This window comes from Sinohyriopsis cumingii, chromosome 10 (assembly GCF_028554795.1).
Source record: "Sinohyriopsis cumingii isolate HCF-2022 chromosome 10, ASM2855479v2, whole genome shotgun sequence".
NCBI lineage: Eukaryota > Metazoa > Mollusca > Bivalvia > Unionida > Unionidae > Sinohyriopsis > Sinohyriopsis cumingii.
In genome coordinates, this window is record NC_142970.1 from 109,772,176 (window position 1) to 109,796,611 (window position 24,436).

The following is a 24,436-nucleotide window of genomic DNA, read 5'->3' on the forward strand; positions in this document are numbered from 1 at the left end:
CAAAGGAAATTTAGGCATTTTCAACTCCAGATGGACTTTATCAATATAAAGTGAAGAAGTTCTCTACGAAAAGCTTGTCAGCATTGTTTGATGATCATATTATCTGGTCTATATAAGTGTGATTCGTACATCTTTGACGTCATCATCTACACCAATAACTTTTAAGATCACTTGAAAAAATATTCGATTCGACAACTAGTTAGGTAACTGAGTTTTGTTATGCTAATGTCAAATTTTGGGACGTGTTGTGGGGCACAATCAAGTTAAACCTGTAGACGTTAAGGTATGAGCTATCTCTGAACTCAGTAAAAACTCAACTAATGCGATTTTTGGGTATGGCTGGATATTATCGAAAGCTGTGCTCAATTTGTTTCATAACAGCTTAAAACTTGAGACATTTTGTTGAGTACAAACTGCAAGTTTCATTGGTCTGACAAATGTCAAAAGGCTTTTGATTACTTAAACAACATACTTAAGAGTTCACCAGTTCTTTCAACTCCAAATTTTCAATAAATTATTTAAAATATTTCTTGGTGTTGGGTTTCATGGAGTATAGACTGAAGTAGACAAGATTGGTGTGGATTATCCATTGTGTTATTTCAATATAAAAAAGCTGAACGTGTACCAGACAAAATATTCCACAATCTAGAGGGAATGTTTGGCTTTGATGCTGACTTTGCAACAATTTCAGGTGTCTATTATTTCAGCTCCTCCGTTTAATGCATTCGATGATCGCAATTCCTTTACATTCAAGAACGAAATGAAAAACAAAATTCAGAGATTGTTTGTGGTAGAGTTTGATGCAACAGAAATACAATATTGACGTCAGACACACCAAAGTTAAGATGATCTTATTTCAGATGAACTTTCATGTGTATACAAGCACTATATTGCTTTATATGTCATTCATAAGACATCTGCATATATATATATATATATATATATATATATATATATATATATATATATATATATATATATATATATATATATATATATATATATATATGACATGTAAATAAAGCTTTATAAATCTTTCCTTTTCTTTATAAAGGGGGGGTGTTATGTATATTTATTTATATTGTATGCTTGACATTTGTCCGTGGTTGACGGTAGAGCTTTTGCCTACCTATTTTTAAGACTTTTTGGGATGTTTACTGCAACTAGACTTGAAGGGCCTGGATTTTCCCTTGGGAATTATCTCGTGTAAAGTGAAATAAGCATATATAAGTTTTGTAATGAAAGTCTTCATTCATGTTTCATATCCGTCCTTGATAATATGTGATCAGAGGTTTTAGTTGTGTTCAGATATAATTTGAGACGAATGTTTTGTTTTTTTTAAATTATTCATTGGAATTACAGTATTCATTGACTATTTGGATTAAAAACTACGTTGGGAATCACTGAATTCATCAAAATACATTAATGATTACATAACCTGATGCATCACGATTAGTCATACAGTAACACAGTCTAGCCTACTGGTATATCAGCATATTCAAAATGTTCATTACATCCGCTCCCATCGACTGTATCCTTGAATTTTATACGTAACATACATTTGTTTAATATTTCTTTATAAACATAGCACGTGTAGTCCACTCCCGATACTCCTGTCCATAACATTTGTTTCTTCTGGGTTCTTTTATATCTGCATTGGTTGTGTTTGATTTTCGTGATCATGATTGTACAAGATGGCTGTTATATCGCCCCGTATTTTTCAACCGTTTGAACGCATCAAGAACCTCGTCTGGTATATCTTGCGGAATCTGAAACCCTATTTCTGCATAAAATTGTATTCTCTGCAAGTCCCCTATTATTATTGTTAGAACTCTTTGAAAATCCCCTGTGTCCTTCGTTGGGAACTCCAAGAACGTTACTTCGGGTGACGTCACATAAATTTTGATACCTGAGGTGTCGCCTGGCCATTGTTTCATGAAAGTGGCGAGTGTTCTTCTTTCCATGTATGGCTTCTGAACAAGAATTATGCTTTTTGGCCTAATACCTTTTTCCTCTAAAATTTTAAATGAAAACTGAATGTTTTCTCCAGTATTGGTAGATTCATTTTCTATAAGAATTTTATGAGATGGAACACCCTTCTCCAATGCTTTGTCTCGAAATACTTCTGCTTCTGGTTTCGACCAAACAGCTGTTAAAAAAAAAACATTTTATTATAAATTTAATCCAGTAGGGATTGAAATGAAGCAAATTATACATGGGTACAACTGAAATTGAAATGGGACATCCGGAAAAATATATGGTGTTTACTTAAGACAAACGTTTAAAATTAAAATATGACAAGCGGTAGAATATATGGTGTTCACTTAAGGTGAACAAATGTTTGACTTTTATTATAACGCATATTGGTCATTATTGTGCAGCCGAAAGTCCTCTCAGAAATATCTGCATATTCAACCACTGAGGTGATATGCACATATATTACTTATATAATATTAAGTATACAAAAGGTCGTAAATACTTGTCAAGTTTACCCCGACCCAGAGTAGCCCCAGTTTGAAACATGTATAATCAAGGTAATTCTGACAAGCCATTGTTTGATGTTAAACATTGCCGCAGGCTAGCACTAATCCCTTACGTAAGATTGCCGTGGTGAGAAGTGGAGAGCCAGACCTAGGAGCTGCGAGGCCGCCAGATAGTCATTTATCACCTAGATGTGGAAACGTTGTTCAGATCAAAAGAAGTTGCCCGAAGAAGTGGGAGTGTCTTAACTTCTTTTCCCTGCAGACAGACAGCCAGGTTGAACTGGCCGCTAAGACGATTGGACAGGGTCACAGCGCCACCCAATCAGAATCGAGATACGGGAGAGACCCTGATTTGGCTAGAATGATATCTCCGCGTCTTCCGGCAAGAATTAGTTCGCTAGAGAGATTGTCCAGAGGAGGATAGCGTAACTCCGAACAGCCATTCGTTATTGGCGGGAATATCTTAGAACAGGAAAATCTAAGTACAGACAGCTTCAAATAAGGTCAGTGAGCCAGTTGTTCGGTCTTTGCGGAATGCGACTGCATTTTAATTGTAGGTCGTATGTATACTTTATTATTACTAGAATCGTAGTACGAAGAATTACTTTGTGGTGGTAATATGTTTGCATATTTTGAAGAAATGAGTTGATATTTGTAAGAATTATATAGCTTGCTAGCCGTCGTAAGAGTTAATATTGTAATTCGCTATGTGGGTATTTTATAGTAGACTAGCACATGTGTTCATGTGATTATATACTTTGCCATTGTTGAATATTTGTGTACGCTTGTGGGAGTGTAATGTACAGACATGCGTCTGATTGTTGTCATATTGTAGTACAATGAGATTAAATATATATGTGTATATACTGATGTGACGCAATGTATTGATGTCTATATGACAATTCGCTGATACCGTGTTATTACGCCATTGTTTACCCTGCAAGAAGTGTGTGGGAATTTCGATGTGTACGCATGCGTGACAGAAACCGTAATAGCCTTATCTGATGATTAATTGTTGATCTAGTGTGAGGTTAGATTCGATAAAGCATATGTTAACGCCTTGTGGTTTTTCACAGGAAGCTTTGAGGGAAAGACCAGTTACAGTTTGGTCCCGTAGTCTCAGATAGAGAGACGGAGGAAAGGAGAAGAAAGGAGAGAAGTCAGGAGAAGTTGAAGTCTATGAGGAAATTGGGAGCGAAATTGGAGGAGGAGATAGTCGAGAGGGAAACGGAGTCGAAGGAGGTGTTGGAGGAACGGAAGGAAGGAATTAGCGGGAAAGAAAGAGATGAGCAGACAAGGACGGGGGAAAATCGAACTCACACTGTAAGTCACGGGATGAATTAGGCTGTCACTTGGTCGAGGGAAAGACGGGTGATTGAGAGTTTATCGTTTTAAATTATCGAATTTATTAAATTGTTATTAATTGAATTTCATCTTCGTGTTCTCTATAATTTAACCGTCGGCATTGCTGACTGGGGGCTCAGAGCTGTAAATCTTCCTCGTCACTAATTTAACTTTCTAACCCCACGAGCCCAGGTGGAACTTTCATCATAATTTAATTAATATATATTGGAAGAACCCCACCCCAATGCATGCAACCGTCACAATACTTTTATTTTACCCACTTTTCTTGTCATTAACATTTCTGCAGTTTTCATATATACTATCCCTTGATAAAGGGGATACTCACATACAAAGGACATCTAGTCATAAATAACTTCATTTTAATGAATTTTTTCATCGAATTTGTACCCGCATATAAGGAAAACCCGGTATGGTCTCAAGAGTTAAATGCTATAAAGTCATCTTTACCAAAACTTTAATTCGGTTTTCTTGGAAAACGAAATGCAGGTTAATTTTATATTAATTTTGAATAACAAACCAACGAAATAAATACATACATATTGATCGTTTTCCGTTTTTACCGGAAAACATCAGTTTATCTCCATAGCCTTGCAGCCAGAGGTCAGATGCGCGGTCAGCAACACGGATGTCATTACAGCCCAGAGCAAGAATGAGGTCACTCTGAAGAAAGATATAGTAGTATTTCAAAAAAGGCATCTTACTTTCTAATTACACACACACACATACACACACAGAGAAATACATAAATACATACATACATACATACATACATACATACACACACACACACACACACACACACACATACATACATACATACATACATACATACATACATACATACTGTAGTTGGCAGCCGGGACGGATAGTTCCTTTGGCACCCACCACAAATACTTTTAAAATTTAAACACTATGTTTGCAATTAGAGTTTTAAACAGTACAGTGCTACCATAAGCAAATTGAACGTAACTTTTGCTTTGGCGAATTTTTCATTTGGTTTGAAAACTTGTACTGTTATTTCAACTCTCCCGATGGCACACACACACACACACTCCACCTTCAGGCTGTCACCCGGGGCCGACTGTCCTTATCTCACCTCCCTTGGTACGCCACTGCATACATACGTACATACATACTTGTGAACGTGTTTTTTTTTTCTGTGAAATCGTATTGCATATTTAAATCAAACGATGAAAGCACTTAACAGCTAACAAGTTAATGACATCTTTTTGTTAGACTTCTTGGTTGGAGCAACGATATATGTATGTATGTACGTACGTGTGTGTGTATATGTATGTATGTATATGTGTGTTTGTATATATGTATGTGTGTATGTATTGTTACGAATCAAAATATACTAGTTTCATGTCCAGATGGGTAGTTTGAGACTGTTAAACAAGATGTTATGCCAAAGAATGGTCTGTATCATTTATATTATGACAACGTTCTATAGGTTTCACGATGTCCACCATCTTTGTTTTGGAGACAATTTATGTATTGTAGGCACCTCCAGTGTGTCATATCATTGGTTTACATTGTTTCAATGCTGTAAATCACACGTATAATAGTTTAATGTACAGATTGATAATCTGACACTAAGTTATGTTCGATGTATTACAAAACAAATGTTGTGTATGATTGATATTACGTACAACGTTAAATGTATTTCACAATGTCCGCCATCTTTGTTTGGAGGAAGTGTATGTATTGGAGGCACCTCCGATTTCCACTACGTGATGTATACAATTAATATTGAACACCAATAAACCGTTGACATAGTTTTTACGTAAAAATAATTTATGCTCAACAATAGAATAATGCACATACCGTCTCCTGCATGTACAACGCATCCGGACAGCGCATGTTCTAATTTTCCCGCACCAAAACCTTGTTTGGAGGCCAATGTTTACTGTTTATACGTGTGACACAATGACTTTAGTGTCTGATCATACGTTTGTAATTAAGAGTGTAATAATACAATTAGTATTCAATATTTGTTTCGAATCTCAATATTTTATCGATATTTAATATTTATTTAGTCTTAAATACTTGTTAGCAATATGTACTATTTTGGCGGAGTATTACACTGTGTAGTACCACCGAAGGTTACAAATACGACTGTCGTGCACACCAGTCAGTTTCCCTTCAACCGGCATCGGGTTCGTATGCAAAAGCAATACATACGGTATAGTCGGCTTCTATAAGTGATAGGGAATGTTATCATTCTCTAAGTAGAAATTAACTGGAAATAATCATATTAGAAAACATATGTTCATTTCTGCAATATCAAAATTTCATAGTAAATTTCTGTACAAAGGAAAATCAAAGCCAAAGATAAAGCGTTGAGTACTTTTATGTAGGGATATAGGGCCTCCATAACGCTATTTCAGTAAATTTGTATGACATTATATTTCTATCGTAACAGAAATGGTCACCCGTTTCGCCTGTTAATTCTATTTATTTGAATCCGTGTGTATTGGGATTCTAATGTTACCCATATGAATATTCTTAAATTATTATAATAAGTCTATTTGATCAATATTATTATTTAATACAAATTGCTGAGACCGTTGGTTATAATTATATGTACATTCTGTTATATTAATTTATTTATTCACTAGGAAGAGAATATGTGAATTACATTATTCTGATTGTTAATTATTGACATGTTAAGGCTAAAATAAATCCTTTATTTTTCTCATTCAGATTTTATGTTGTTTATATACTTAGATAATAATTTCCCCACATATAAGTAGCTAGTATAAGAAGAGTAGTGAAGTGGGATACTATAGGCTCAATGGGAATTAGCATTAAAAACACCCTTGGGAACATATAGCCTCAATGGAAATTTAACATGGAGAAAAATCGTGGGAACATATAGCCTCAATGGGAATTTAACATAGAGAAAAATCGTGGGAACATATAGCCTCAATGGGAATTTAACATAGAGAAAAATCGTGGGACGATATAGCCTCAAGAGGAATTGAACATGGGAATTGGGACTGTATAGCGTCAAAGGAATTTAAACAGGGTGGGACTGTATAGCGTCATGAGAAATTGAACATGGGAAAAAATAAAAAAAGGGGTAGGCAATGGAAAGGCTATCTCTTTTCGAGAAATATGGGGGCCCTGAAAAGGGCCTTTGGGTTTTCTTCTTCTGCTTCTAATTTCTTCTTTTCCTCCACCAACTTCTTATTTTATCTCCAACACTTTTTCTCTTCTTTTCTTTCTTTTTTTTCTCCTCCTCTTCTTCTTTCTTCCTCTTCTCATTTTCTTCTTCTTTTTCAATTTTTTCGTTCCATTTGCGTATTCTTATTCTTTCCTCTTCATCCTCCTTCTCCTCCTTTATCTCTTTCATGACACCACTAATCTTGTCCTTTGCTTTTCTTAAGTTATTAATTTCCATCTTTACACGATGGGGACTATAGGAATAATGGTCTTCAACGAGTCTTATTAGCATCTGTTCCATTATTCCTAAGTTGTCTAAAACGTCTTGCAAGGTTTGTATTTTGTCCATTTGGTTTGACGCCATCTTCTTTTTATTCTTTGCAGAATGGTTTGAACGACGAATACTGTGGGTTCTTATACTTAAAGCGCGTACGTGAAGGAAAACATCCCCCTAAAAACATAAAATGGATCTTACCTAGATCATGACCAAACAACGCGCGGACGTGAAGGAAAACATCCCCCTACTTTTTCATTTCATATAATATAACCCAAACTATACTCTCCACAATTGCTAAGAAACAATAAAGAAACCCATAGTCTACTATTCTCACAAACATACCTTTAATCTTACAATCACAAACACACAAACACATACCCTCACATTTTTTTAAAAAAGAGTTAGTGTTTATATACACATTACTCTACCTACACACATTGGCAAATTAATAGTTATTTCTTTTCTAGAGTATTGGGTAGCCCTGAAAAGGGCTGTTGGTTTTTTTGAACTCCTGATGCACCTATCTAATGGTTGCACCTTCCTGGCCTGGCGCCACACACGCATCTTCTTCCCCAGTCTTCTTTCACCTTTCTTCTGGGGAGCGCAGAGGGAGGATGATTCGCTTCAACACCCCAATCCTCTGTCTCGGGAATATTGAACGACATCCTCTCTTCTCTTTTCTTTTCCTCTTCTTCCCTCTCTCTTCTCTCCTCCTCTTCTTTCTTCATTCTTGCTTCTTCTACGATAGCCTCCGCTGATAGTTCGTTTACTATGCGCCTGGCATATTCCAGGTGCATCTGGAGTTCTAGCAGCTTCACAATCCTTGTATTCATTGTCTTGCTGTTAACAGGTCGACGATGGGCCAAACTGACGATTAGTTTTTAATTTATACTGAAAGCGCGGACGTGAAGGAAAACATCCCCCTAATAACATAAAATTGATCTTACCTAGATCATGACCAAAAACAACAACGCGCGGACCTAAAAGAAACACTCACTCACTTTTTATGCTACCCATCACTATTTCAAATTTTTTTCATAAATCACTTCAATAGACTATCCACATACGCAAAGCAATCCAATCTAACCCCAAATATACACCTCAAACACCAAAAAAGACATCATTTTAATCTACTATCCACACCAACTTACGTGAGCTCTTACAAACACAAACACACAAACTCACAAACACATACCCTCACATTTTATAAAAAAGAGTTAGTGTTTATTTTCACACTACTCTACCTACACACATTGGCAAATTAATAGTTATTTCTTTTCTAGAGTATTGGGAAGCCCTGAAAAGGGCTGTTTTTTGTTTGCTATGGCATTCTTTTTTAGTTTCTAAGAATGCGATGTCCTCTGAGGATAGACTTTCTGGCGATAGGTCTGCGTCTTCGGAAAGAGAAGAAGAACTCTTTGGTGTCGATACGGCAATCGACAAAGCCTCTGTCAGCTTCAGGTTGTTGCTGCTGCTGTTGCTGCTGTTGCTGCTGTCTCTGAAGTCTGTACTTCTCTGTCCATTCTTCTTTTTCCCTGTTCATTTCTTCTCTGAAGAGCTCTTCTATCAGGTCTTCAGTGATTTTTAACATTCTCACATTCTCTATTTCTTCTGGCTTCGGTATCAGACTGTGTCTGACCCTATGCAAATTCACGTAGGCTTCGTTGAGCTTAGCTAGTTTGTAGCACATCTTCGTAGGAGGATGAGTCGACAATGGATGGTTAGACTTGAAACAACCCCGGTTCTTAAAGTCAAAGCGCGGACGTGAAGGAAAACATCCCCCACACGGTTTTCGAGTCGCAACGTTCAGTGAGTGTCATGAGAGGGATAGTAAGAAATGAAAGAGCATCAATCCAACATTCTTATAGCTAAACAAACCACAAAGGCATTTTTTTTCAAAACACAACATTTTTTATTCAAAAATCACTTAACACTAAACAGCAACTCTAACATTTTTAACAATAATCCAACACTATAACATCAAACAATTTTTTTCAAATCACAAACATTTTTTCTCAATTCACAATCTACTTTGAACAGGGCTGACAACGTTGTGAATGAAATTGTGATTTCCACTGTTGGAAATCATTAGGCCATTGATGGACACTACGTTTCCTAGCTTGAGACAAAAGATAAGCATAATGGTCACAAAACCATCGATCTACTTTCACATCATTTCTAGCAGAAGAACGAGGATCAAAATGAGTCACTAAATGTTCTAAGGAATAGCCCAGGCTGCGACGATGCAGAAAATACACACAGTACTGTCCACACACCAAGGAATCTGTGCCTTGCAATTTCACATTATTGAATCGGGTGGTCTGAGCATTTCTTCTCATAAAGTCAATGATATCGTCTTCCAAAGGGGGCAATCCGTACGAATCGAAATATTCCACACATCCTTCTTGAGGAAAGTAAACGGCTACCCAGTGGGTTCCTGGGAGATGACTGTCGTCCGTGTTGATCACGTAAGCTTGATGGTCTTTAGGTTTGCGATGAGGGAGTTCATCTTTAGCACAGACGACAGGATTCCAAGAAGACGTATACGAACTGTGGTTCAAAAGGTAATAAAGTTCCCAGGTATCCATTTGTGTGGTTTTTTTCTTCTTCTTCACAGGTAATAATAAGTCGTCAATTCGATCCTGACTTTTTGCTTGAAAATGTCTGACGAATAAACGGTTATTCGTTCTGTTTCCTCACTCTGATTCAGGAGAGCTTCGATACGATAGATCTCTTGAGTGGTTAATGGTGGACAAGAATGTTCACGCAAGTCTTTATACCACTGGTGCAACACGTCTTAGTTCGAGATGAGACTCCAAGCTTCGTCCAGATACTCGTCCAATTTTTCTTCTTGACTTAACATCAGGCATTTATCGTGTTGAATTTGACTGGGATGATCGTTTTGACATCCATAACAATTTTTCTTGATCAATTCCGTCATTTTGTCGACCAAGTGTTTGGCAAAACAGGAGACTAAATGGGCTTCTTGTTCTGGCCATCTTGACTTCATCATGATCACTTCTTCTTCCACAGTCTCCTTACATTTCATGTCCAAAGTTTCTTCACTAGGTAAAGAGGGATAACAGTCTTCCATGGTTTCTAGTAATCTAGAATGACTTCTCTCAAACTGTTGATTTCTATGGTATTATCGAATTCTGCATACAGGATGACGTTCACTGTGTTCCCTGCATCCAGTGGACTCGCAAACTGAATTTCCACACGAATCTGGCCTGATTTTATAGGGTGGAAATGTCCCTCGTCGCTGCCTTGGTCTGGAGTGAAATCAAAAGCCCACAAAGCGTAGCCTCCTGCATAATCGTCGTACGTAATGCCGTGACTGGTGTTGGTTCCTAACTGTCCGGTAGCTTTGTACAGGGACAAGTACGATCTCAAATAATTCTTTGCTGCACCAAAGTTAGGCTCGAAAGGTCGGGTACACAAGGTCTTGCCATCGCGACTGACTTCGATCTTGGACACATTGTAATGCTTAAACTCAAAAGGATTTTCGTTGTAGACACCATTGAAAGCTGAATTCTTGACGATACCAACAATCAAACGTTTGGGTAACTGTCCTTGGAACAGATGATCTTCGATCATGGATCGCTGTACAGCAGCAATGGTGAACGTTTTCACTTCTACGCGTCGTATCGGATAATTGGCGGTTGTTCTGCTCAATGTCTGACTGATGTCGTTACCTACTTTAGGTAACACTTCCACACGACGCACGTAGAGTCTGGCTTCTTGGATGATGGCTTTGTAAGTGGCATCAGCAGCAGCCATCAAATGGAAAGCAGCGCTACTGCGATTCAGTCTCAGGCGGACATCCACCCCGTTCAGCAAGTACTTTTCTTGTAACCACATGTCCAAATGCAAACGATCCATCAGTTCTAAACTACGACTTCCAGCAATTTTCTTTTGTCGTTCTACAAATCCCGTTGGATTTGAAGCATCCCCAGCAAGTGTAATGCCGTTGAATTTAGTCGCTTGGTCAGGTTTCCATACCACGCAAGCATCCAGATGAGTGTTCTTGGCTTCTTTTCCGTACGTCAAGAGATTTTCCAGGTACGCTCGATAAGGGTAAGTATCCATGCTGCTGCTGACCAGTTTGTTATTCAAGTACAAGTCCACTTCGCTGAACAAGGAATGCATGAAATTGTTGACGGGAGCTACTGCTTCATCAGCGTCTATGTTAGCGGGAGGTGTTCCTTCCATCACTTTCACTTTCAAGTACAAGTAACTGCTATTCAGATCGATGTAATCTTCGGGCTATCCTTTGATTTCAAACTCGATGGGAGCGGAATCGGTCAATGAGGAGACCGGGTGAAATTCCACCCACTGGGATTCTTGCATCGTCATCATGGTGGGGGCATGGCAAACATATCCAGTTCCGTCTTGGAACAAGCACATGACTCTCGGTGCATCATTTTTTTTTGTTGCTGTGTCTCAATAATCGAAAACGTCTAAGTCTCGAACGGTTCTTCTTTTCTTGGCCTTTCTAGCTTGAAGTCTGGTGAAAGGGTGTTTTCTTCGTCGTCTCTTTCTGCCTTGTCCTTGCTGAATGCCTGACTCGGTAGCGTGCAGGGCATTTATAGGTGTGTCTCGTCGGCCTAAAATGTCTTTGCCCGTTTGCAGCAAGACATTTTTGCCTGCCCTCATGAAGGCCTCTTTAGGGTTTTGTTTGTCGATGATGACATTTTGGAGAAATTCTTTGCCTTGCGTCAGTGCCGCATCTTTCAAGGCGTGCAATCCGCGTGTCACCATCGGTTTCAACACCGGGGCCACCGAACGAAAGGCCGATTTTAACATATCTCCTAAACCGTGTCCTCGCTGTCGAGCCACCCCTCGGTACACTGGATACATGACTTACTTACGAGTCGTGAGAGAACCGTTTTCGAAAATGGAGTTTCACCGTGACTTTTCCTTTGGTGAATGGAATATTTGTCCCAAATCTCCTTTTATAGTAATGTTGACCGTGTCCAAATACGACTTGCTGACAGGCAAATAGTGAGGATGGACAAATTCGCGGTGGACGTGGTAAGTGTTTCCACCTTCCTCGTCAGCGTTCGCGGCAGAGTCCACTTTGAAAGGAATGACACGCAGTAACGGCACAGAGGTGTGTCCCACCACGTTATACTCCACCACATCGGAGTACACGAACATCAAATTCAGTCCTTGGTTCAGTTCTACCGGGGTACGAAAATACTTGGCAAAAGTATCGTTGTCAGAAATGACTAGTAATTCGCCTTTTTGTTGTTCTACTATCTTCTTCAGGTTCATGTCACCGCCCAACATGTCAAACAATTCAGGACAAAATAAGAAATATATTATTTTAGGCCCCTCAGGAAATTTTATCAGGAAGCGACGAGCTGTTTTGTGGTACTCCAGGGTGACACTTTTTTTGGTACTTTCCAAAGCTTTCAGAAACACACCATTAAACCTGGTGGCTATGGTGTTGACCAAATGTTGACCACTAAAATAATAACCTGGGGGAATGAACAAGTGATAGTCGGTCCAGTTTGAATTTTCTTTGTTACGGGTTTTCTTGTCATATTTGCTATGGGTATCCATCCACTGTTGCACTTGCTCGTCATGAACTTGCACCGTAAAAAAATTTTGATTGGGAAGGACATTGAGGACTTGGGTCGGGTGAATCATTTCTACCAAAGCCACTTCCCAATGGGCTTCGTGATCTAAGGGGATGGCTTGAGGTAATTTGGCCGTGTAACAGCACAACGTGTTATGGGGAAACACCTCCATGGAACTGTCACTGGGTAAGGTCAAGTAAAATTGGTTTTGGTGACTCATAATTCTAGAGTTCTGTGGCTGTCCGAGGGGATATTACTGGACGTCAGAGGCGTGTCTCCGCCCAAAATGGGGTTCTGATTATGGTTGGACTGGTGACTGGCACTGACACTGGCACTGGACACAAGGTTCCCGTTCGAGGAGAATTTCAGGGAGGGATTAGGAAGCAGGTAACCGATGCAACTGCTCAATAAAATAGTCCACAATTGTTTGTCTCCTTGTTGCAAACTCAAATTGGCGATGGCTGCCCCGATGACACAATACACCACGAAGATTTGGCAGAAAAAGACGATTTGCGTTTTAGGCACACGTTCTCCACACCACACCCACAAGGGTTGTTTTTGTAAATCTTGCACAGAAGAACTGGGTGAAGAAGGAGTGGTCGACGTAGCTGCGTCTGATGTGTGAAAGGGCATGATGGTCACTTCTTTTTATAGTCGATGACTTGTGAAGCGTCGATCCAAGAATCGAAACTGGGTGGATATCCTTTCCAACGTACTTTGACTTCTTTGATACGTCGTTTGCCCACTTTACGGGTTCTGCGTTCGAGAATGCTTTCGATGTCGTACACGTCGTCTTCTTTTTTGGTGACACGTTGTAACTCGGGCAAATAAAACGTTCCTTTGAGCACTTCTCCGTTCATGTCTTCCAATTTATGGACGGCAGGATGACGGCCATGCACTCGTCCAGTGACGCGAAACAATTCGGTCGTCCAGTTAGGTAAGTAACCTTTGTCGAAAGTGCGTTTGGTTTTGCCAATGCGCACCCAATCTCCTACGGCCAACTCTCCACTTTTCTTGGGGACAGCCCTCGTCGGGGACGTACCAAACAGACGCTCAAACACCAACACTTCGTTGTCGGGAGTCACGTCTGGTGGGGCACGTCCGATGCTTCGACGGTAAGATTGGTTGTACGCTTGCACCAGGTGCGGTAAGATGTCGATGTACTTCAGAGTGTGGTGATGCGTAAAATATTTCCACATGCGTTCTTTCAAAGTGCGTTGAAAACGTTCCACGATGCTGGCTTTGGTTTCGGGATTCTCGGTGGTAAAAAAATGAATGTCACGTTTCTTTAATTCTTTTTGGAAAGCTTGGTTCAGAAATTGGGTGCCTTTGTCCGTTTGCCATCGAAGAGGGTGACGACCGCTTTGTTTCAACACCCGTTGCAGGGCTCGCACTAACTCGCTGCTCGATTTGGAAGTCAAGGGCACGACCCAGGCAAATTTGGAAAAGACGTCGATGACACAAAACTAATATTTGTAGCCACGATTGTGGCTGGCCAAATGAGAGACATCGGCTAAATCGGCTTGCCATTGATGATCGATGCCTTCCACTCGGGTGCGACTTCTGGCAAACTTGCGTCGAATGGGTTTGTGTAAAGTGTAGGTAGCTTGTTCTTGTAACCATCGTTGCACTTGAGGTAAACGGAGACTTTTCAGTCGCGTTTTGGCAGCACGATACAATTTTTGAACTCCTGCGTAACCTGCAGGATGCGAGGGATCGTAGTAAATGCTGGCTAAGACTTTTTCCATTTTTTGTGTTGATTGGTGTCTTAATAAGGCACCCACTCTTGGAAGAGGCTACTCTTTTTCTCTTGGGGTATTTTCTTGGATTGCAATGCTTTGCGTGTGCGACCGGCAATAGGTGTTGAAGAGGAGGAGGATGTCTGAGCGGGGGATATCGGTTCTTGTTTCACTTCTGTCTTCACTTTCTTTTTCTCTTGTGAGGAAGAAGGGGTGGCCATCATCTTTTTAATCCATCCGATTCTGGAGGTAGGTGGTGTTGTTAACTTGCGTACTTTTTCTGGTGGAGTTTGAAACCCTTCTTCTTCTTCTTCTTTTCCTTTTTCTGTCTTGGTCACTGGTACTGGTACTGGTGATGGTGCTGGACTTTTCATCAAGGTCTTAAAATCTTTCAGAGTGGGTAGAGCTGTTTCGTCTAAAGCTTTCTGGTGAAAGAGTTGCAGTCGTTGCAAGAGTTGACCGTACTTTTGCGATTTTTCTGTTTCGGACAAATCTTGGCGATCCATCAAGGACTGCAATTCGTGTTGTAACTGGGACATTTCGCTCAAATTGGGATTGGGAGGTAAATGCGGGGTGCGTTGTTCTTGCCACCGATGGTATTCCATCCATCGTTTGTAAGGCACTAAAGCTAGTTTTCGTCCTTCCATGGGGTTGTCAGGGGTCGATTCTGAGATCTTGGAACTTCCGAAGGCCTTTTTCTCTTGCTCCCACTAGTCCTCCCAACATGGTTCCCAAGACTCCTTTCAGTATGGGGCCTAACAAGAGAGGCAAAATGCCTCCACGTTGCACTAACATCTTCTTTTTTTGACGAATGGGAATTTTCTTTCGAACCATTTGGCGAAGAACGTGACGATGTTTGCTTAAGCATTGTTTCTGGTGTTTGGACAAAGGAATCGTGCCTTTCAAAACGTTCAAACAACATTCGCACACGGTATCGATGACCTCTTTGGAGGCCGTTTGAATGAGTTTTTTTCGTAGGGGTGGAGAAGCTTTGGACAGGACAGATAACAGGTCCCCATGTTTGGCTAAACGTGGTGGCAGTCCCTTCCTTTTCTTTCCTTGGGGTTTTCTGGAGGGTGACATCTTTGAGTCTTTAGGAGCACCTAAAAAAACACTGATACCCAACTCGGTCACAGGCCTTTTTTATACTGGAACGCGTCGCCACTGATTGTCTTTACGTTTTATCAGTTTGAGGACAGGCATGACACGTCGTGCAGGGGTACGTAACGGACTAAATCGAGCCAGTTCTTGCTTGGACAAATCCAGTAAACTCTGTAACATGCCCGATCTTTCATGGACTTTGATTTTGGGAGAAGGTACTTTGTGAGCAGCAGCCACTGCCACTAAATTGGAGGGTCCTGCCACTGGGGAAGTTCTTTTGGGGGTCATCAACGGAGAAGTTCTTGGTGTGATCAACGTCTCCAAGTACTCTTCAGTTCCTGGTGACATCAACGGAGAAGTGGATAAACGTGAGGCTGCCGGAGACGCAGTCACCGCTGTGGCAGGTCGTGGTTTGCGAGTGCAAGGTTGCGTCCTGGCCGAAGTGCCTCTCTTGCGACTAGTTTTCTTCTGTGGACTTTTCTTTTTCTTGGGGCTTCTTTTCTTTTTCCGGGGTGGTGTCTGGTCAGAGGAGGGTCCCGCCACTGGAGAAGGTCTTCTCTTTGGGGTCTTTTTCTTTTTCTTCTTGGGGCTTCGTTGGACTTTTGTCTTGGGGATAACTTTGGGGGCATTAGGATCCCATCTTAAGAGTGAGCGAATGATGACCCCTCCTAGAGTACCGCTCCCTCCAGGTTTCAAAATGATTTGTGACTAGCTTCTAAGACACGAGCTCGTGTTTGTGGATTTTTTTCTCGACTGATGCCATACAAGGCACGAATCAATTTGACGGGAAGATGCGACTGAAGGGACGTCATGTTCACACTGTGTGAGACAGACGAAAAAGGGTCTGAGGTTTTTATAGATTTTTTGATGGGGAGTGAAATGAAGTCGAGGACGAAGACGTGTACAGGACAGGCCCTCCGTCTTGGCACCAGTGGTGAAACAAGTGGGTACGAAATCGCAAATCCTCGGGGGTCGTAGGTTTCAAATCGACGAGTAAATAGGCGTGTGGCGTTTGAGTGGCATCGTCGTACGCCTGAGTCAGCCAAGGCGTTCCTAACTGTTTGGCTAAGACTTGCACTTGCGATTTATCTCGAGGGCTTTTAAACAAGACCACGTAATGCGCATTGAGACTGATGGTACGATGGGCTTTACTTTGTTGAAACAAATTTTGGGTGATGTAAACGACACTGGCATTACGGTGATGCCCTTTGCGCGTAAACCACAATTTAATTTCTTCTTCGTCTTCTCCTAACATGTCGTCGAAAATGACCAAATGGGTTTGACGGGAGTCAGAGACGATGCCGTCGTCTTCTTTAGGAATGCCTTCCACAAACACGATGGAATCGCCTTGACTTTCTCGCAAGAGGCTGTACGCCGATTGCCACTCTTTGTAACACCACACGATCCGTTGAGGGGGCCGATCGATCAAATGATGTTTATGTTCGATCAAACGTTTGACGAATTCGGTTTTGCCAGAACCGCTAGGTCCAGCAATGAGCATGTTAAAGGGATGGCGAAGGTACAAAGCCTCCCAACTGGCACGATCTAAGTGTTCGTCGATGACTTTGACAGTAGAGGAAGAGGGAGCAGAGACAGTAGAGGTAGCCATGGTGTCAGAAATGTCACTTGTGACACGAAAACAAACAAGACAAGAGTTTATATACTTTTTCAGAACACGTTTATTGAATGTTTTTTATCAAACATGAATACGAAAGACAAAAATACATAAAAGCCAAAGGCTTAAGTACAAGGATAAAAGGCACATGATAACGATGAACGTGGAATAAAAACAAGTGTCTGTACAACATGTTTTGGGTAATGTTCTAACCAGTTCTATAGTAGGGGGTAAGGTCACACAAGTGTCCTCCCGAAAGGGTCTTTCAGGCCTGTCCACGACAGTCCTGTCCTGGGTGACGGGTTCTTCTGGCACCGTCACTAACACGGGTTGAAAAGTAACTTTTTTCCTTGAACAACTCTCGTGCACACTGGGCCACTTCTTGGATCCAAGCCTCAAAACCCCATTCTTTCCAGGCACGGACATCTGTCCAATGGGGATGTAAGTCACAAGCTACACACACATCGTCATACACGTCTTGGGTAGCTAAAAGTTGACGAATCTTTTTTTCCTGTTGAGGTCGAGAAGTATCCAGATGAAAACGCAAGGCTTTGAGCAAAAGGAGTTTTTCGTGACCATTTAAGGCCATTGAGGTGGTAAGTACTGATCGTAAAGAGTCCACAAAGAATCGGCTGGTAAACGAAATCCCAGAAAACAAGTCACTAAGACACACACCACTTGTCGTCCCAAATTGAATGAATAAAATTCTTGTAATAATTGATGGTAATGATCCACGGTTTGAATATGGTCATTGAGTTCCTTCCACGGAATCTGTTGGATGACATGTGACATAAACCGTGGCATGGCAGCCTGTTTTTATATTCTCTTTTTTTCGGATGCAATACACGTACTTTCTAACCAGAGATCTTCGTTCTCCAGTAGGGAATCTAAATCTTGCATACTGTAACCGAAACGTCAGAGTTCGTTTAGGTGTTTCATCTTCCGCTAAGCAGATTCCACGTAACAAATGTTGGTAATCCTTTAACTTGTCTTCCTCAATGCGTTGCACTAGGTGAATCTCGAAGTAACCATAATTATGAACATGTCGATCATTAGCGACCTCAAAGTTTTGAACAATGTCTGACCATTGAAAGAATTTCTGACGAATCAGTTCTCTTATACCATTCAGGTACCAGTGGTTAAAGATCTGGTGACGTATCGGATGCAATTGTTCTTTACGGTTGACTTGTATTTTGACCAGCTCTCGGTAAATGCGTTCTCTCAACTCCACAGGCAAAGCACGAATGTTCTCTTGTAAAGTATCCATGAATAGGTCATACTAAATCCTCTTTGGTCTGACACAAGAAATGTACTGTTTGCACAAACATGGTTTTAATTCATTGTCGAATCTAAATCGTTTCACCACTAATCTACACATTACAATTCGTTCAGAAGTTTCCTCTTTCACCAAGTTGACATTGCGTGAAAGATGTTGGTAATTCGTTAACTCTTCCTCTGGAATTCGATGCAGTACGTTTACAATGTAGTAGATTGAATCGTCAATACCAAACCATTCCTTTTTATAACCAGGAGGTCGTTGATCAATGTCTGCCCAATGGAACACTTTCAACTCAATCAGTCCTTGTATAGCCTGAAGGTACCAGTGGTTCAAACACCGGTGACGTAACGGATGCAATTGTTCTTTACGTTTCACTTGTATTTTGACCAGCTCTCGATAAATGCGTTCTCTCAACTCCACAGGCAAAGCACGAATGTTCTCTTGTAAAGTATCCATGAACAGATTATTATGGTAAGAAGTTACTTCAATGTCTCGGTCCCACTAAAGGTAAGTAATGACAATTCGGTGACCATCGAGCATGTTCAACGTAGGCCGAATCTTGCGGTTCCCAGTGGTGAAGTGACACACTGCAACTGAAGCACTTGACTTTATCTCCTTCGCCCAAGTAGAAAAATCCGGCTCTGGCTAATTCTTCAGGGGTCGGTCCTCCCAGATACTTTGGCCATTTTCCTTTGAACGATTGAAGACGATTTTCAAAGTCGCAGTATTCCGACAAACGCACAGGAAACGAATATTCGTCTTTCACAGGTTAGTTTCGATGAGGGTTGGGTGACATGAACAGGAGTTTGCTCAGGGCTGGATGACATCCGTAGGGAGGTAAACGTGAAGGTCGACATTCCCCTTTAAACCCGGTAAAATGTCTAAGAGGACGAGCGGCATCGCTTTCGCATTCCTCAGGTTTGACACGCACAGCATCACTTTCCAGTGAGAACAAAGTTCCCATGATGCTTTACGGCATCGCTCAGGTCACAAGGTACAGCATCGTATCCATCGCAAGGCTCACAATCGCACTCGTCTGCAAACTCCGTTACGCAATTACAATGGTAACCACATGGACAATCGCAGTTTCCTTCCGGACATTTTCCGTCGCAATGCATGGGTCTTATCCATCCAATATTAGTCACACTAGAGGAAGATACAACTTTTTTACAATCCCCAAACTGGAACGATGTCTCTTTCAAAGTATTCATCTTGTTCGCTCGGTCTTGGTAGTCACAATGAACTATCGATCTTGACCATAGCCCCTTTTTATACTAGTCTCAATGCAGTCTCCAGCTTGTACATCTTTCCTTTTTTACGTTTTTTATGTCCTGTTCTGGAAGGTACCGTCTCTAAGGTACCGTCAACATTGTACCGTAGTGTGATGGGTGGAAAGGCCATAGAAAGGTAAGGGCAGTGCGGAGACCATCGAGTATGTTCCAGAATAGCTGAATCTTTATAGATACATAGATCCATTCGTAACTTCAGTCCGCAAGCGAAACACTGTACCTCGTATCCCAATCCTGACTCAGGTCCCAAGTAGACAAATCCTGTTCTAGCTAAAACATGCGAAGAAGGTAATCCTTCCCTATCCGTAGGCCATTTCTGAAACGTGTCCAATCGACGGGCACAATCACAATAGTCAGGTAAGAAGACTGGAAAATGGTAGGGTTTGAACTTGGAGTTCTCATCGGGTTTCTCACTCGATTCTTGCTGTGGCGAAGTCATCTTTCTAGTGGGGTAACTATCCTCTTACAACCAATGTTTTATACCAACGTGTCCATACCGTAAGGTGAAATGATTGGGAAGTCGAACTCGCTTCTGGTACACGATTTGATAGACTTTTTCCAAGGGTCGACTGACGATGTGGTGAGTGGGTAAACGTACAATCTTGTTCGGTTGGTGAGTGGTCACTTTAAAGTTTCCATCCTCTCCCGATTGCAAGGCTTCTTTCAATACCCCAAAGTTGACCACACGACTGGTACGATAATTCAGAGTCAGTCCTTTCACTTTGCACGTCGTGTGCACTTCTCCTTGTTTGTCCCGGTATTCGTAGCCGTAATTTTTGGGACCGCCACTGACGAAACTTAGAATCTTGTCGTCGGGATGCTCGCCTGTCCAGGCTCCTAAACGGCCTCCTTCGATGTTAGGGTGATGTTGAATCGGGTGATGGATGTAAATGCAACTGTCCGTGTCAAAGTACAGGACGCGTTCCCCTAACAGTTCTAAAGCTTCGTACAATTTTAAGCGAGCATGGGCTGTCACGTAAGCCGCAATGATGACATTTCCAAAAGGGTCGTCTTGTACAAAGTCCAGATCTTCTTCGTAATTGACCAAGATCAAATTCTCTCGAACGACGTCCACGTGTTTCATGTATTTGGTTTTGTCGTGAATCATCTGGAAGTAGCGGGAAGGTTCTGTCAAATATTCCGTCTTGGGTAAACACGGTCGTTGTGCCATTTTACCCCACAAGCAATTTAACATCACTTTGGCAAACGATCGCCTGCCTTCGTTTTTCTCGATGTGGTCTAAAGAGATGCCTTCTTGTTCGTAGTATTTCTCTTTGAATTGTATTTGGTCTTCGGGAGTGTGACACCAGGAAGGATAGCCGCTGGCTTCTTGCTTCAGTTTCAAAAAGGCATCCACGTAGTCGGCGAAAATGCCTTTCTGTGTAGGGTCACCCTTGTGGTATTGTTGTGTCTTGGGAAAGTGGCAAATTTCGTACACTTCTAACAGTTGGTATCCCATGTCCAGACCTTTGAACAATTCTACGCTGACCCAGGTTCCCGTCAAGGCACGTTCTTCCTGGGTGTGCTGACAAGGCTGGTCTTGGTTGCACGTTTCGGCACAAGTACGGCACAAGGGAAACATCAGTTTGCCTTGACAATGGTGAGGTAAGACGGGATGGTATAGGTTAGTGGGAGGCAAAACTTTACACTTGATCAAGCCTTCGTATTGTCGAATGTTTTTCAGGTCGATGTGTTCCGTCAGCAATTGCGGGTGCCCTACAGGAAAGCGACAATATTTGCACACGTAGGGATACAGCGAACACACGTCCAAGTATTTGATTTCTTCTCCTTTCTCTTCGTCGGCTTGGTACAGCAAACAGGTGGCATTGGTCCTTCCTCCGTACAAACTATCCCTTGGGTTCAGCGGGTCCATGAACTGGTAACTTTCCACGAGGCGTTTAAACTCGGGATCGGTTTTCATACGGTGATCGTACTCGTGTTCCCACATTTCCACCACTTGGTATCCTTGCTGTTCTAACTTTAGGCGACGCTGACAAGTGTCCTGGTACAAGTCTTCCATGGTTCGTTGCAAAAACTGATTTTTAGTGCTACGGTCAGGGTAACAGACGGGACATCCGTGAAATAAGCAACCGTTAAACTCGTACACGATCTTGGGGTTTTCTAAGTCCCAGCCATCGACCGAATACGTTCCGATGGTCTTTTCGCCCCCTCCGTTGCGGGCATGCTGAATCCACTTGTCTTCCTTGTCGCACAAGTAATGTAACCAACGTAGGGCTTTGACCGAGTATTGACGTTTGACAAAGTTGGTCGTTTGAGGACTGATGACAGCCACGGTGTTTTCAGGCATGAATCGTTGCCGATACACTAAGGAACACGCTTTGGCAATGATGCAAGCTTCTTTCAAAGGATCGACCCCTCCGTGTTCCATGAACAGTTCTCGAAATTTTCCACAGCAACGCCGTAAAATGTCCACGTCGGAACGACAATACTTTAGCATTTGTTCCTGAAAGTCGAAAGGGTCCCAGGCGTGAGCCTGGTACCAAGCGTAGAAAGCTTCTCGTTGTTCGGTACGCATGTTGTCGGGGTCGTAATAATGAGCCTCAGGTAAATGGAGTAGAACGGCGTGTTGATTGGCTTCCGTATTGAAAAAGTGTGGAAAGTACCCTTTAGCCATTTCTGTCATTCCAAACGTTTTAGGCATTCGACTCAAAGGCATGGCCAAATAGCTCATCGAATCTTTAAACTGTACTTGTCCCACTTGCATGAAAATGATTTTGGCTCCGTTCAAAGTCACTTTAGGACGCTCGGTGCATTGTTCCGTATAGTATCTGAGAAGAAACTGTCCATCGTATCCGGAGAAATTGTGAGCCATCACCGTGGCATGGCGATGACAATCTCCGTAACGTTCGATGTCCTCTTGGCTCCACGTCTTGTCGACGGGGTCTAAAACCCATTGGGCAAAATCGGCTAACGTGTTCGGTCCTCGAAAGATTTTTTCACGCCCTCCGGGAATCTTGCTGCAGTGAGGGCAATGACTGAAGATAGGTTCTTGAATGCACTTCTCGCACGCTCGATGAGCCACGCAGAAATTAGGAATGTGAATGCCGGTTTCTTGCATGCATTCGAAATCGAAAAAGATGAAATTGCCTTTCTTCTTGTGACCGTCCTCTTTCTCTGGTGGGGGTTGGTATTTTTGCACGTAACATTCGTGTTCCAAGTCCACGATGTGGTGACAAATGTGACATTTTTTCTTTCCTCGACATACGTGTGCCTTGGCATTGTTGGTAAGTATCCCTTGTCCACACGTAGGGCACAATCTCAGGAGTTGACAAGCACATTTCTTCTGTGAACCTTGTGTTTTCAAATGTTGCTGGTAACAGGCAGGGCTGACAAACGTGCGCAGACAAGTTGAACAAGGCACTGGCTCTTCGCTCAGACAGGGTGGAGAGGCCAAACATCCTGGGCATTTCGATCCACAATGCTTGTGTTGCTCTCGATTGTTATAACCATAATCACATTTCTCACAATAACCGTATCCTAGGAATCCGGTGATACTGGTAATGGTATCGAAATGGTCATCGTGATGATAAACATGAATGTATTTTCCGTCCTTAAAATCTTGGCCTCGAAACAACAGAGGCCCACGCACTTCTTGAGGGTGCACTTTCAAGGTGTATCGTGGAGCTAGGGCATCTTGCAATTTTTGCATCTCAGGAATGCCACAGGGTGTGTCTTTGGACAGACCAGCTTGTTGCAACAGGAGTTCTGCTTCGTTTCGTTGTTTGGCTCTGTCCGATTGTCGAATAGTTTTCCAGGTTCTTTTCCATTGTACCGTGTCGTTCTTGTTGGCATAGGTTCGTCCCACCACGATGGCACGGGCTAAACACATCTGGTCATGAGGGTTGCGAATTCGGACGAGACTCTTTTTGGTGTTGCGAAGGTCGTCCACCAATAACATCTTTTTGCGTCCAGTCCCTTGAGGAGGAGAGACGTGGGTCATGTCCAGTGTGGCTTTACCATCGGTGATGTCAAACTGGTCATTAGATTGTTGCACGTGTTGAATCTTGTCCATGACTTTGGAAGCAGTCAATTCTGCAGGGGTGCTAAACTCGATCCAAACAGGGGATTTCAAACCGTCGTGTTGTATGGAAAGTCTCAAGCGATCGTCTTCTTTGGGTTGACATTGTCGCTTGAGTGCAGTGAGCAAAGAATCCCACACCCCAGTGATGAACACTTCTGCTTTCTCTAACGGCACTTCAGCCTTGAAATCTTTAAACTTCACTGTGTATTTGTAAGCCGTAGTTCTAAATTTTCTAGAGGAGCGCTTTTCCGTCTCTCGAATGGAATAGTACTTTTCAGGGTTAACTAAGGGTGGTGAACTTGGTTTAGAGGGTTCTGATTCTGGTTCACTCATGTCCTCTTCAAAATCACTGGCATGAATTTGTGCCAAGATTTCAGCCCTGGTACGAGGCGATAGATCACGTTTCTGCCTCTTACTTTCTTCTTCTTTCTTCTCGAACGAATTAGATCGTTTCATCTTGAAAGCAAAAAGTCAAATGACTCAAGTTCAAACA

At 41.9% G+C, this 24,436-nt stretch overlaps 1 protein-coding gene across 1 annotated transcript in view; it reads right to left on the reverse strand.

The window, feature by feature from the left end:
• Positions 1-572: 572 nt before the first annotated feature.
• The window catches only part of LOC149791006 (uncharacterized), a 28,806-nt gene continuing 4,942 nt past the window's right edge, over positions 573-24,436 (reverse strand). The window contains exons 2-3 of the mRNA XM_089972876.1: positions 4,385-4,508; positions 573-2,149 (exon numbers count right to left, since the gene is read on the reverse strand). Of these exons, the coding sequence (XP_089829002.1) occupies positions 1,680-2,149; positions 4,385-4,508 (594 nt within the window). The 3' untranslated portion in view covers positions 573-1,679. The remainder of the gene's footprint in view (positions 2,150-4,384; positions 4,509-24,436) is intronic.